At 35.4% G+C, this 10,712-nt stretch overlaps 1 protein-coding gene across 1 annotated transcript; it reads right to left on the bottom strand.

The window, feature by feature from the left end:
• Positions 1-464: 464 nt before the first annotated feature.
• Positions 465-10,644, bottom strand: LOC141827877 (la-related protein 1A-like). The gene is made up of 14 exons (XM_074715210.1): positions 10,108-10,644; positions 6,964-7,504; positions 6,728-6,884; positions 6,396-6,486; positions 6,221-6,292; positions 5,426-6,084; positions 4,296-4,365; positions 3,776-3,880; positions 3,325-3,641; positions 3,092-3,232; positions 2,937-3,000; positions 2,596-2,741; positions 2,363-2,467; positions 465-957 (listed from the first exon to the last, which is right to left on the bottom strand). The coding sequence occupies exons 1-14, from the start codon at positions 10,354-10,356 to the stop codon at positions 741-743; spliced, it is 2,934 nt and encodes a 977-aa protein (XP_074571311.1). The 5' UTR covers positions 10,357-10,644; the 3' UTR covers positions 465-740.
• Between the last annotated feature and the right edge of the window lie 68 nt (positions 10,645-10,712).

The following is a 10,712-nucleotide window of genomic DNA, read 5'->3' as shown; positions in this document are numbered from 1 at the left end:
TACACTTTGTAGATTCATATCTAATGTGTTAGGGTTTAATATTTAGATTAAAAAGAGTGAAAATTTAAAATAATAATAATAATAATACTAAATAGGATGGATATTCATGATAACAAAACTCTCCTGATGGATATTCTCTTTGGCATTTGCTTTTGTAGATGTATTTTTTTAATTTATAATTCAGATGTCTAAGTCTCCACCCGATAGTTCTGAAGGTATAGACGGTTTTCTTCTGAATTCAGTCTATCGGATAAATTCAAAGCGCTAAGTTATGCAACTTTGAGCAATTTTACCAAGAAACGAACCGCAAACACGAAGAAAACAATAAATAAAAGTGTTCGAAATTGAAAATGGATCTATTTGAGCCTCAACTAGGAAAACAGAGATATGTGATGGAGAAATGTTTAAAATTTACAAAATTTGAGATGTCACCAAAAAGGATGAACCCGTTAAAGAACACACAATGAGCATGGCTAAATTTTAAACCTTATTTGGTCAATTTCCAAGATTCCAGATACAGTACTTATCTTTGGCGTTATATACAAAAATCTGGGATGGAGAAAGAATTCCTGACCCAGCCAAAATTTACCACCGGCAAGGATCTTAAAACCTCCATATATGTGAATGTACAGACCCTCTAATCCATACTAACAAGTTGGAAACTCAGATCGCAGGAAACGGTGAGAAGGCTGACAAACTGCACGAGGTGGATCTGCGAAAGGCTACAGCAGCAGCACAACCTATGGCGCGACTCCATGGTCATTAAAACCACCACACTTATTGTCGTTGCTGTTGCTGTTGTTGCTGCTGCTGCACTCCTTTCCTGAAGCTGTGCCTGCCTTTTCCTTGGCCCTGAAATCTTCCAGAGTGCGATATTCTTCTCGAAGAAGTCTCTCCAACTCTGGGTGCTTTCTTAGAGCATCAGTGCTGCGGTGACCTCTATAATGGTGAAACGCCCTGCGATACAAAAACAAATTCCGCAAGCAGTGAGGAATCGAAGCAAGTTTCTGAACTTCAAACATTAATCCAAGTATCATCGATGAAAATGGTAGTCACAGAGCAGGCTCCACAGCATTCATCTGACTTCACAAATTACAAAATGTGTATGGCCAAGTCATTTGAATGCCAGACTACCATGCAACTTCCCTTCTAAAGGAAAAGACAAATATCAAACAAACAATGTAGCAATAAATTCCTTTTGCTCTTTATTTTATGAACATAAAAATAAACTAGAAAAACAAATTACAAAGGTCATTTTGTGCTTATGATTAAAAGAAGATCATTAATAGTCCAACAACAATAGATTATTCTAGCATATCGGATATATTTGGGTTGCAGGGTAGAAAATATTATACCATATGGTTAAAACTATTTACGTACAAGCATTAGTTTGTCATTTGAAGAATTACCATCTGCAAACAATCCACATGCCATTTGGAAGTTGCAGCATTTGCTTTTAGCTGCAGTAACTACTAGTAATTCATTAATCATAGGTTAACAGATGACAATATCATAAAGGTTAAATCTATAGTTAAAAAAAGTATGACACGTTCGACTGAGGTAGTATAACACCAACAAACATTTGAGTGAGGTAGTATATCACATTTCTCCTTGCCAATGATGCATCTGTTGTGTATAAAATAAACACCTTACCTACCATGGGTGCATCTATAGGTTAATTACTCCTTTATGATTAGGTTTAGAAAGCTAGTTTAGTTAATGAACGTAATGAATTGGGCATGAAGCACTACCTTGAAGATGGTCATCAAACTTGAAGGTTGGACCCAAAGACTTTTGTGCTTCTGTTCTATAGTTTGGTTTTCGTTTGCAGTAGAACGATTGTAAAGATAATGTTTAGCATCTAAATAGAGTTAGTACTTAAAGAACTTCCTCATAGAAGTATGGTCATCTATAAATAGTTATGTAGCATTAGGTTGATGTCTCAAGGTTCTAGAGTGCCCCACAAGATTGCACTTTACTTCCCCATTACAAACTAGGAGTGTTCAGCAAGTTATAAGAATTTTCCACCTTCAATTAAGCTGACTCCACTAAATTTGAACCCCATTTGAATGTGGTTTGACCTCAATTCAACCCAAATCATTTTGGGCCCAAAATTGACTCAAACATGAACCAAATAATATCAAACTCAAAAATCTTCCCTGTGGAACCCAACTCAACCACATAAATACTTTGTTAGGCTGACTTCTTTTCAAATTTGAACTTGTTCAACTTTGGGATAGATAATTAAACTCCAAAAATAATTGCAGAATAGCAACAAAATTTATGAATTAACACATACACCTAACAAGGAAATGGAGGTATTGTATTATTACCACAATAAACAAAATGTTAGACATGTTACCAGTATTTTTCAAGGCCATAAAGATTGCATTTCTTGTAAGACTCGAGTGTGAGTCGTTCAAAATCATTATACAGATCATCCCTAAATTGTTTCTCCAACCCATAACTGGAAAAGAGAAAACATAAAAAATTAGAGTTGAAATTACTAATAGAAGATTAAAACAAGCAGTTTCGAAAACAAAAGTTCAAGTTTAGCAAGGTCCTATCATGATGCTTAAAAAATATTAGCAGTACCTGTAAAATCTGAAGAGACACTCCAGCCCATAGTTATAATTAGCATTTGCATCTTCCATTGCTAATTTACAAAATTCATCATACATTGATTTGTTGAACATATCTCGTAGGAAATATGACCAAAATCGGTAAAGAGTATTCATTTCCTGCATAGAGAAACCATAAATTTTCCAACATAGGTAAGGACTATGATAAGCATAATTCAACCAATGACAAGTAACTAAGGTAATAGCACAAAGAATGTAAGGGACCCAAGAACAAGGTCAATTTCCCTTGTCTCCCTTTTGGAATATACGTTATTAAAATGATTTTTAAGAAAAAAAATAGAAGTCAAGACCTACCTCACTGCAACCAATCCCTAATTTCTTTCGATCATTAAGACAACGTTTGTGGAACTTCAGATACCTTCACCGAGAATATCAGTATCAAACAGCATGAATAGAACAAATATAGTGATACTATAAGAGCAATAAAAGTTCAATGAAAAATCATATACTTTTGCTGCTTAAATTGATTTTTCTCTAGAAGGTGATGGCTTGGATGCTGAAATGGTGGAAAAGATTTTGGCATCGATCCCACAGGTGGGCTCCCAGAATGAATATTATGTGGTGAGACACTCAACTTAGAAGGCATAAAGCTGGAAAACAGTGAATGTAAAAGTAAGGCCAACAAGACAAGTTAATTTAACTAATAATAGAATCATATCTAAAACTAACTAGCAGTGCTAACCAGATATTTTCTGGTGGTGTTGAACCAAAGAAAAAGCCAACCGAGTTGCTTGGTGGGCTCTCAGATGCGACTCCATGACGATTTCTAAAATTACTTGGAAAAAGACGCCTATGAGAGGCATGTGATTTGTTCACACCTTTATTTTGACGCTGTCGAGAGCTAACTTGTCCAGAGTCGTCAGAGGCATAATTTGTGATGTTTAGGTTTGTCTTCAGATGCAAGGATGAGGTTACATTGGCAGGAGCTTTATGTTCACCAGATTTAGTCATTTTTGTGTTGGTATTTCTAGCACTACTGGATCTTTTGGCATGCAACTCCTGCAAATTACATAAAAAATGATTTAAGTATTTTTATTAGAAGTAGATCTGTTATAGCAAAAGTAAACATGAACATCACAAACACAAATGGCCTAGAACTAAATAGAACTATGTGAAAGAGAACAAACAATTACCTGCTCATAAAAATAAAGACCGTCATTAATAGCAGAAGCAAGTTCATTAGATATTATTTCTGATTTCCCTGAGCTAGTGCTATCATCTTTGTCAACCCTGGTATCCTGTATCGAAGTTATGCAAGACACCATTAGTGCAGGAGAATTGATTCGTTATTTCTTGCTAAAACGAAACAAAAACAACTAAAGGAAACAATGTGCAAAATACTTCGCCTGCAAGGATTTTCTAGACATTTGCAATGTCAATGTATCTGAAAAGGCAGGGAGAAATGATTCTTACATTGGAAAAAACCAAGACAAAAAAGATAGTTGTCCAGAGAGAGAGAGAGAGAGAGAGAATATTGAAAGTAACAGTAAGAGAGAGAGAGAGAGAGAGAGAGAGAGAGAATATTGAAAAACAAAATGCACTTTGCCTACTTCGCAACAGCTTGACGTGTCATACTAAAGCATAAACTCAATAAGCAATATGTTAAAAAGTCAACTAAAATAATGTAAATAAATAAGGAGTGACATAACAAACTTGTGTAACAATTATAAGCCTGTGCACGTCTTGATCATTAACATTCATTTCATCCTCTTCATCATCAACCCTATTGAAGATTGAAACATGTAAGTGCAAAATTGAAAATAAATTAAAATAAGAGAAATATACAGAATCGTATTGAGGAAAGTGGAGTAAAAATTCAAATATAAGAAAGCTTCAAGGGTCAATGACCACAAGTGGAATTATGTGGATGAACATAATTACGGTAAAGAAAAACACAAGATAACTAAATTATAGATAAAGCAAAATATCAGTCTTAAAACAAAAGATTGTTTGTTTAGTTTCAGTTTTAAATCATTTGAATACAATTGAATCAAATTGCTTTATTTAAATTTGTTAATATCTAATAAGTAAAGAAGACCTTTCTCAAGCATTCTCATTGATTATGTACTGCCATTCTGGGTCCTTATTGGTTGCATGATTAGTTTGTTATATATAGCCTACAAACAAGGTTTTTTTGGAACCTAAAAAACAACCTGCACTTTGTAACTTACTAGCATCTCTCTCTTGATTTTGCCGTCCGAGATCCTAGAATTTTTGCAATAAGCTAAAGATTTTTCACTAAAAAAAATGATTTTGGTAACAAAATTGTCCTGTTATTTATTAGCTATGACTATTTTGAAAGGAAGGAAGTAACCTTCCAATATTATATATTATGCAAAATTAAGTACAGGTTGAGTAATTTGATTACAGGCTGATAAGATCTACCATATGAAAGCAGGGAATATGTAATTGGTGGTCAATGGTCAGAGGCTTCTTAATATAGAGGATCTTGGATCAGCCAAATGAGAACCTGGCAGACATGGCATTGGTTGAAAATTCTTTCCTTTTTCTTACACCAAATAGCCCTAGTACAACCCACAAACTTCTTGTCGATTTCTCTTGTTGAACAGAAATATTTGATGGCTGAGAAGATGCTAATGGTTGATAAATATACTTGGACTATGTTAGCTATGACTAATGCAACTTAAGAGCCTGCTGTCACTTGCAGATGGAAGATATTTATTCCAAACTAGGGGAAAAATAGGATATAGCAAGAGAAACAAAGAAGATTTAATGAAATAAAAAACTTAAACAAAAGAGATTCCAAGAAGCCGCTTTGTAACCTTCTATTTAATGAAAGATGATCAATCTCATTTGTCGTATGCTCCAATTCAAGCTCCTCATCAAGCATAAAAGTACTTTGAGAATTGTAGACATGAGAACTATCAAGAAAACCACTATCATACTCAGCACCATCTGTTCCAGATGCCATACTCATATCTGCTGGACTAGTCACCTTGTCTAATTTTGAACCAATGTCACAGGAGTTGAGATTGACCTCCAAGTTGTTAGAGATTTGAGAATGATCGATTATATAATCAACATGAACATTGCTGGCAATAGAGTTATTATTAGGCGTACATCTGCAATCACCAAAAGGATCATTCTGTCCCTCCAAAAGTGAGTTATAGTCCATCTCCTTATCCGTCTTTCCATCTCCATTTTGATCAACTTCTTCAGCACTAATAAGTGCATTTCCAGTACTAGACTCTGAGAAAGTATTAGATTCTTCTGTAGAATAAAAAGGTGTTGAATTTGAATATCCATCTCGATCTTCACAATGGGTCCCATGAATATGAGCACTATTACTTATTTCATTAATGTTGATATTCTCCCTTACAGGAGACTGGCTTTGTGTGGACTGAAATTGTGAAGAAACAACAGGAGGAGATGGGGCTGGAATCCACTTGGACCAGTCACCACGCCGTCTTATGTTGTCATCCTGCCCATTAAACTGTGAATGAGGACATAGATATACCAAAACGACCATACTGTTACATAGCTTGTAGGTCAAACAAAACTAAAAGGTACAAGACAAATGTTTTCATTTTCAAAGAGTAGAACCAAATTATTATAACCTGAATTTCTATCAAATTTGAGCTACGTAAAGCATCGAGAATCAAGGGTATACTAGTCGTCATCTTCTTGACCTGCAATGCCATTGTAATATTAGCAGCAAAATGTAAACTGTTCTAACATCAAAGTATATTCAATTAGGAACATAAAAATGTTTAGCAACATAACCAATCATACCCTATTAAAATCAGCAATTTTGGTTATAGAAACCCATCCCTGCTCATCCAGTAATGATATCAAGTATCGATCCTTTTGCAAATTCTCATCACTACAAATGAAAGAAGATTGTAAGCATATTTAAGTTCGAGGAATCATTTGGCTTGTATTGATACAGAGATAGAGATTATTACAAAATTGTTGTGAAAAGCCTGACACATTGAACATGCTATTCAGTAGCATATCTAATTAGTATATTGTAAATGTTCATGAGAAAAAACATGAAACGCAGAATAAGAAATGCAAGCGAGGATAACACCAATGATGCTTATGCCAAGAGGTCTCAAACAAACCTGAAATAATACTCAATTTGTTTTACTATATTAGTTTGCAAAGCTACCGTCTCTGATGTCATATTGGGATGGACTGGAGGAGAAGGGTGGGAAGGAAATCGAGGAGGACCATGCATCACTTCAAGAGTAGAAGCAGGAACATAATACATAGGAGGGCCTGAGTTTGAGCAATGTATAAAAGTTTAGACAAGAAAAGATTTTTATAAAAAGAAAATATGTTTAGATTGAAAAAATACCAGGGAAACCAGGTCCACTGATAAATCCAGGCGCATGACCTAGAAACTGAGGAACTGGCCTGATGAAAGTTCTTGGTCCAATGCCATGAGGCATATCTATGCTGTCTCTTGGGCCAAAAGGCCGCCTCCACATTTGAGGAGGTTCACGGACATTATATGGTCTGCCACCATATGGAACATTGGGATGCCAATTGTTTGGATCTCGTTGCAGAGGCTTAAAATTTCTATTTCCGTCATTTCCTCCAGGTTGGCTGGTTGGGACTAATCCCAGCATGTGAGGTTCGCCCGAATTCACAATATGTGGTTGAACATTAGGAAATGGTGCATGATGAGATTGATAAGCATAATCAGGAACCATCAGAGTTGGAGGTTGTAAAACAGGATACAGCATTGGCTGCCCTGGTTGTTGGTATGTGAAATGTACAGGAAAAGGTGGTCCACCATTAACTGGTCCATTACGTCTAGGGCCATTTTTGTGGTGATGTTGCTTGGGAGAATTGTTACTTACAAAACCACCAGATTTCCGAATGCCCATTGATCCCTACCAAAGAAGGGGAGAAATAAGTTAATAAGTATTTCATAAAGCACAAACAAAAATTATAACAGAAAAAGATAGACAATTTAGAAAATTGCTAATTTTTAAAACTAATTTGAATGTATTTTCTGAAGATAAATAATGAAAAACATTTGATGTTTCCATTTCAGCAAACATATTTAACTCTCTTAATAGAACCATATATAACATAACCAGTTGCACAAAAATTTTATAAATTAACTCGCCGGCAGAAATGACATCCATGGAATCATATTTCTTGAGCACAATGGAGTAACTGATAATACATTTACATACTGTCACTAATTGGTACTCATTGATTCTTCCACTGAGCCAGTCAAAATTTATCTATTCAGAGCAAAAAAGTGAAAATTTATCAATTGGTACAGCACTTATGCAGTATCACTATATCCTGATGGAAATAAGTGTGCTAATCAAACTTGTCATTTGTTCACCAATTCAAAACCTAACAACTAAAGTGCAAACAAAGTTTCAAGATATAGATTCTATTCACAAGCATGGCATGAATGTATCTGTATTTGTAGATTGTAACTAAAAGACATAACATACTTTTTCCATAATCTGGAGAGGTTAATTGTTGAGTTATTAAAAAAACATGTAGTTTATTGTTGAATTCGCATAATATTCAATTTTGAAATTTATTCTTAATGAGATTATGTATCACCGGAAAAAACATAAACTTTCTCAAAGAATTTCCTGCACCAACCTTAGCATTTCCTGCACCACCTTAGCTCTTCACATATAGTAGTAGTTGAAATACTGATAAATAAATAGTTAAACCAGTTCCAAAATTAAAAAAAAAAAGTCCAGGTGTAATTGAAATAAATTTTCAATAAAAATCAACACAGGAAATGTGGGACAGGCTAACATAGCTTCATCAATCGGAATTCAGAACGATAAATAAAAATATGATGACAACATTCTCCAAAAGTCTGAATAAAAGAAAAAGGCCATGATATAGGTCGGCACACATAGCACTTAAGTGAAATTGAATTTTACATTACAAAGCAAGGCAAATATGATATATAATAAAAAGGAGATACCTTTACTTCACCATTTTAAATATTCTAAATTCAACAAGGGCCAAAAATATGTACTTCTAAATAAAAATTATTTTTTCAGTCTGTTTTGCAAAACAAAAGAAACTCCTAATCCATCCTATGAAAGAATATTACCATCATCATCATCATGTTGTGTGTCCCAACTAATTTGGGTTGGCTAGGTGTAAAAAGGCAACACTTGACAATTGCATCAACTAGCACATCAAATTTGACAAAATGAGGGAAGAAATTACAATTTAACAAATGGAAAAGCAATTTAATCTTCATAATTCATATGGTCATTTTCAGAAGACATGAACAGAGAGCATACTATTAATCGTGCTAGATTCATGTCAATTTACTTGAAATATACTGCATAGAGTATCATGAGTATGTAGATTTTTTTTTACTTAAAAAAAAAACTACAAAATAAAAGCAACCAAAACTACTTTATAATTCATGCAGTCAGATGAAATTACCACAAAGACAGAAAAAAGTAATGATAAGAGGACAACTTACGATGTGTACTTCAAAGCTCACATCTAAAAAACAATGTATCATATCGTAATGTTTAAAGTTGTGTGTTTATGAATAGTATGGCATTGTGATTGACGCAAACGCAATAATAGCTTAGCATGATTATAGATAATACAGCATTAGGGATAATAAGGATGCTTCTATAAGGAAAAAAACATTTATAATCTACTTTAAGGAAATAAAAATTCTTTTTGAAAATGTATTTTGTAGTTACTTCCAAGAAAATGAATATGGTCAAAATCCAAACTCAATAAAAATTTTATTACTTAAAGAAAGAGTCGAGCATCCTTTGTGTAAAAATAATTTTCATTTCTTTTCATTTATAGATTCTCACTTTTTCTGTACAAAAGGAATACTACAAACAAAAAAACATGAACCAAACCAAACTAAGTGAAATTAGTAACAAAACACAAGAAAAGAAATTGTGGTATAGATAAAAAAAATCATAAAATGGTTGTGCAGAGTTAGAAAATCGGTAAACTGTATGACATGTTCAAAGATAGTTGATAGATATTATAATAAGACAAAATAAATAAATTAAAATTGTGCCAAAAGTAAAGGAATAGCAAAGAAACCTCAAAATGCTGAAATTTAAAAAAATTCAATGAACGCTAGGGAAAACCTTGGATAGCATTTAAGGAGCTGAAGCCAAATAGTCAGGACATGGCTTGCTGATCATGTATATTTATTTTATAAAATTTGAGAAAGAACATACACATGCATTTAGATGGAATTTCATTCTAAGGCTGGCAGGTTGGGAGTTACTTCCATCCTAGCCCTACATATTTTGCATTGACTTGGTGAGCATCAAACAATCGTCAAAACGGCCATCTCACTATTAAATATCAACATCTACTCTTATATTAGCACCCAAAAGTTCTTAGTAAAAGTATAGCACACTAAAAGAATCGTAGTACAGGAAAAAAGATAACCAATGGAATGACGAACAACTATAAACAGGAAAGATCTACCCAGAGGAGCGGAAAAAATTACCTGAATTGGAGCAGCAGGTGGTTGAGAACCCGGGTTACCCATCGCCATTGGTGGCGGCATAGCAGCAGGTGCCACCTTAGTCGCAAAATCCGACGAATCATTAGGCTTAGAATCCCCAAGGGAAGGCCACGACTCCGCACCCATCAACAGATCCCCCTCCTTCCCTTCCTCAGCCGCCGCCGCCGCTTTCCTCCACGGCGACGGCCCGGCTTTCGCCAGAGCCAGTGCCGGCTCTTGCGCCGCTATCATTCCAGGTTCCGCGACGGCCGCCGCGGCTGGCAGCGCGGTGCCACTCTCCGACGCCAGGGTATGAATCTGCGGACACACCTACTCCGCGAGAGATCACAATGCGCCGCACTCGAATCTAATCTACCGTCTACGGCACAAGAAGCGGAATGACGGGGAGCGGCGATCGAGGAGCAGCCATCGGCGCGCGATCGTAGATGCCGCAGCGGCGGGATCAACGGGATTAGGGTTTTGAGGGAGTGAGCGTCGCAGAAGGCGGGACTAGGGTTTTTAGAATGGACGGAGAGTGACAGTTTGCGGTGGATAAAAGAGGAAGGAAAGATCACAGAGACAGCGAATTTATAGGGAGGATGAGGATG

Source organism: Curcuma longa, chromosome 4 (assembly GCF_044706935.1).
Source record: "Curcuma longa cultivar G26 ecotype Majalengka, Jawa Barat chromosome 4, ITB_CL_G26_1.1, whole genome shotgun sequence".
Taxonomy (NCBI): Eukaryota; Viridiplantae; Streptophyta; class Magnoliopsida; order Zingiberales; family Zingiberaceae; genus Curcuma; species Curcuma longa.
Note: the sequence above shows the minus strand (reverse complement) of the source record. Positions and strands in the feature narration are given on the sequence as shown.

Coding starts and splice junctions, on each gene's coding strand:
- LOC141827877 (XM_074715210.1), bottom strand. CDS start 10,356: ATGATAGCGGCGCAAGAGCCGGCACTGGCTCTGGCGAAAGCCGGGCCG. Junction 6,085..6,220: donor CAAATTTGATAGAAATTCAG/GTTATAATAATT, acceptor TTTAATGGGCAG/GATGACAACATAAGACGGCG. Junction 958..2,362: donor TATGGCCTTGAAAAATACTG/GTAACATGTCTA, acceptor TTTGTATCGCAG/GGCGTTTCACCATTATAGAG.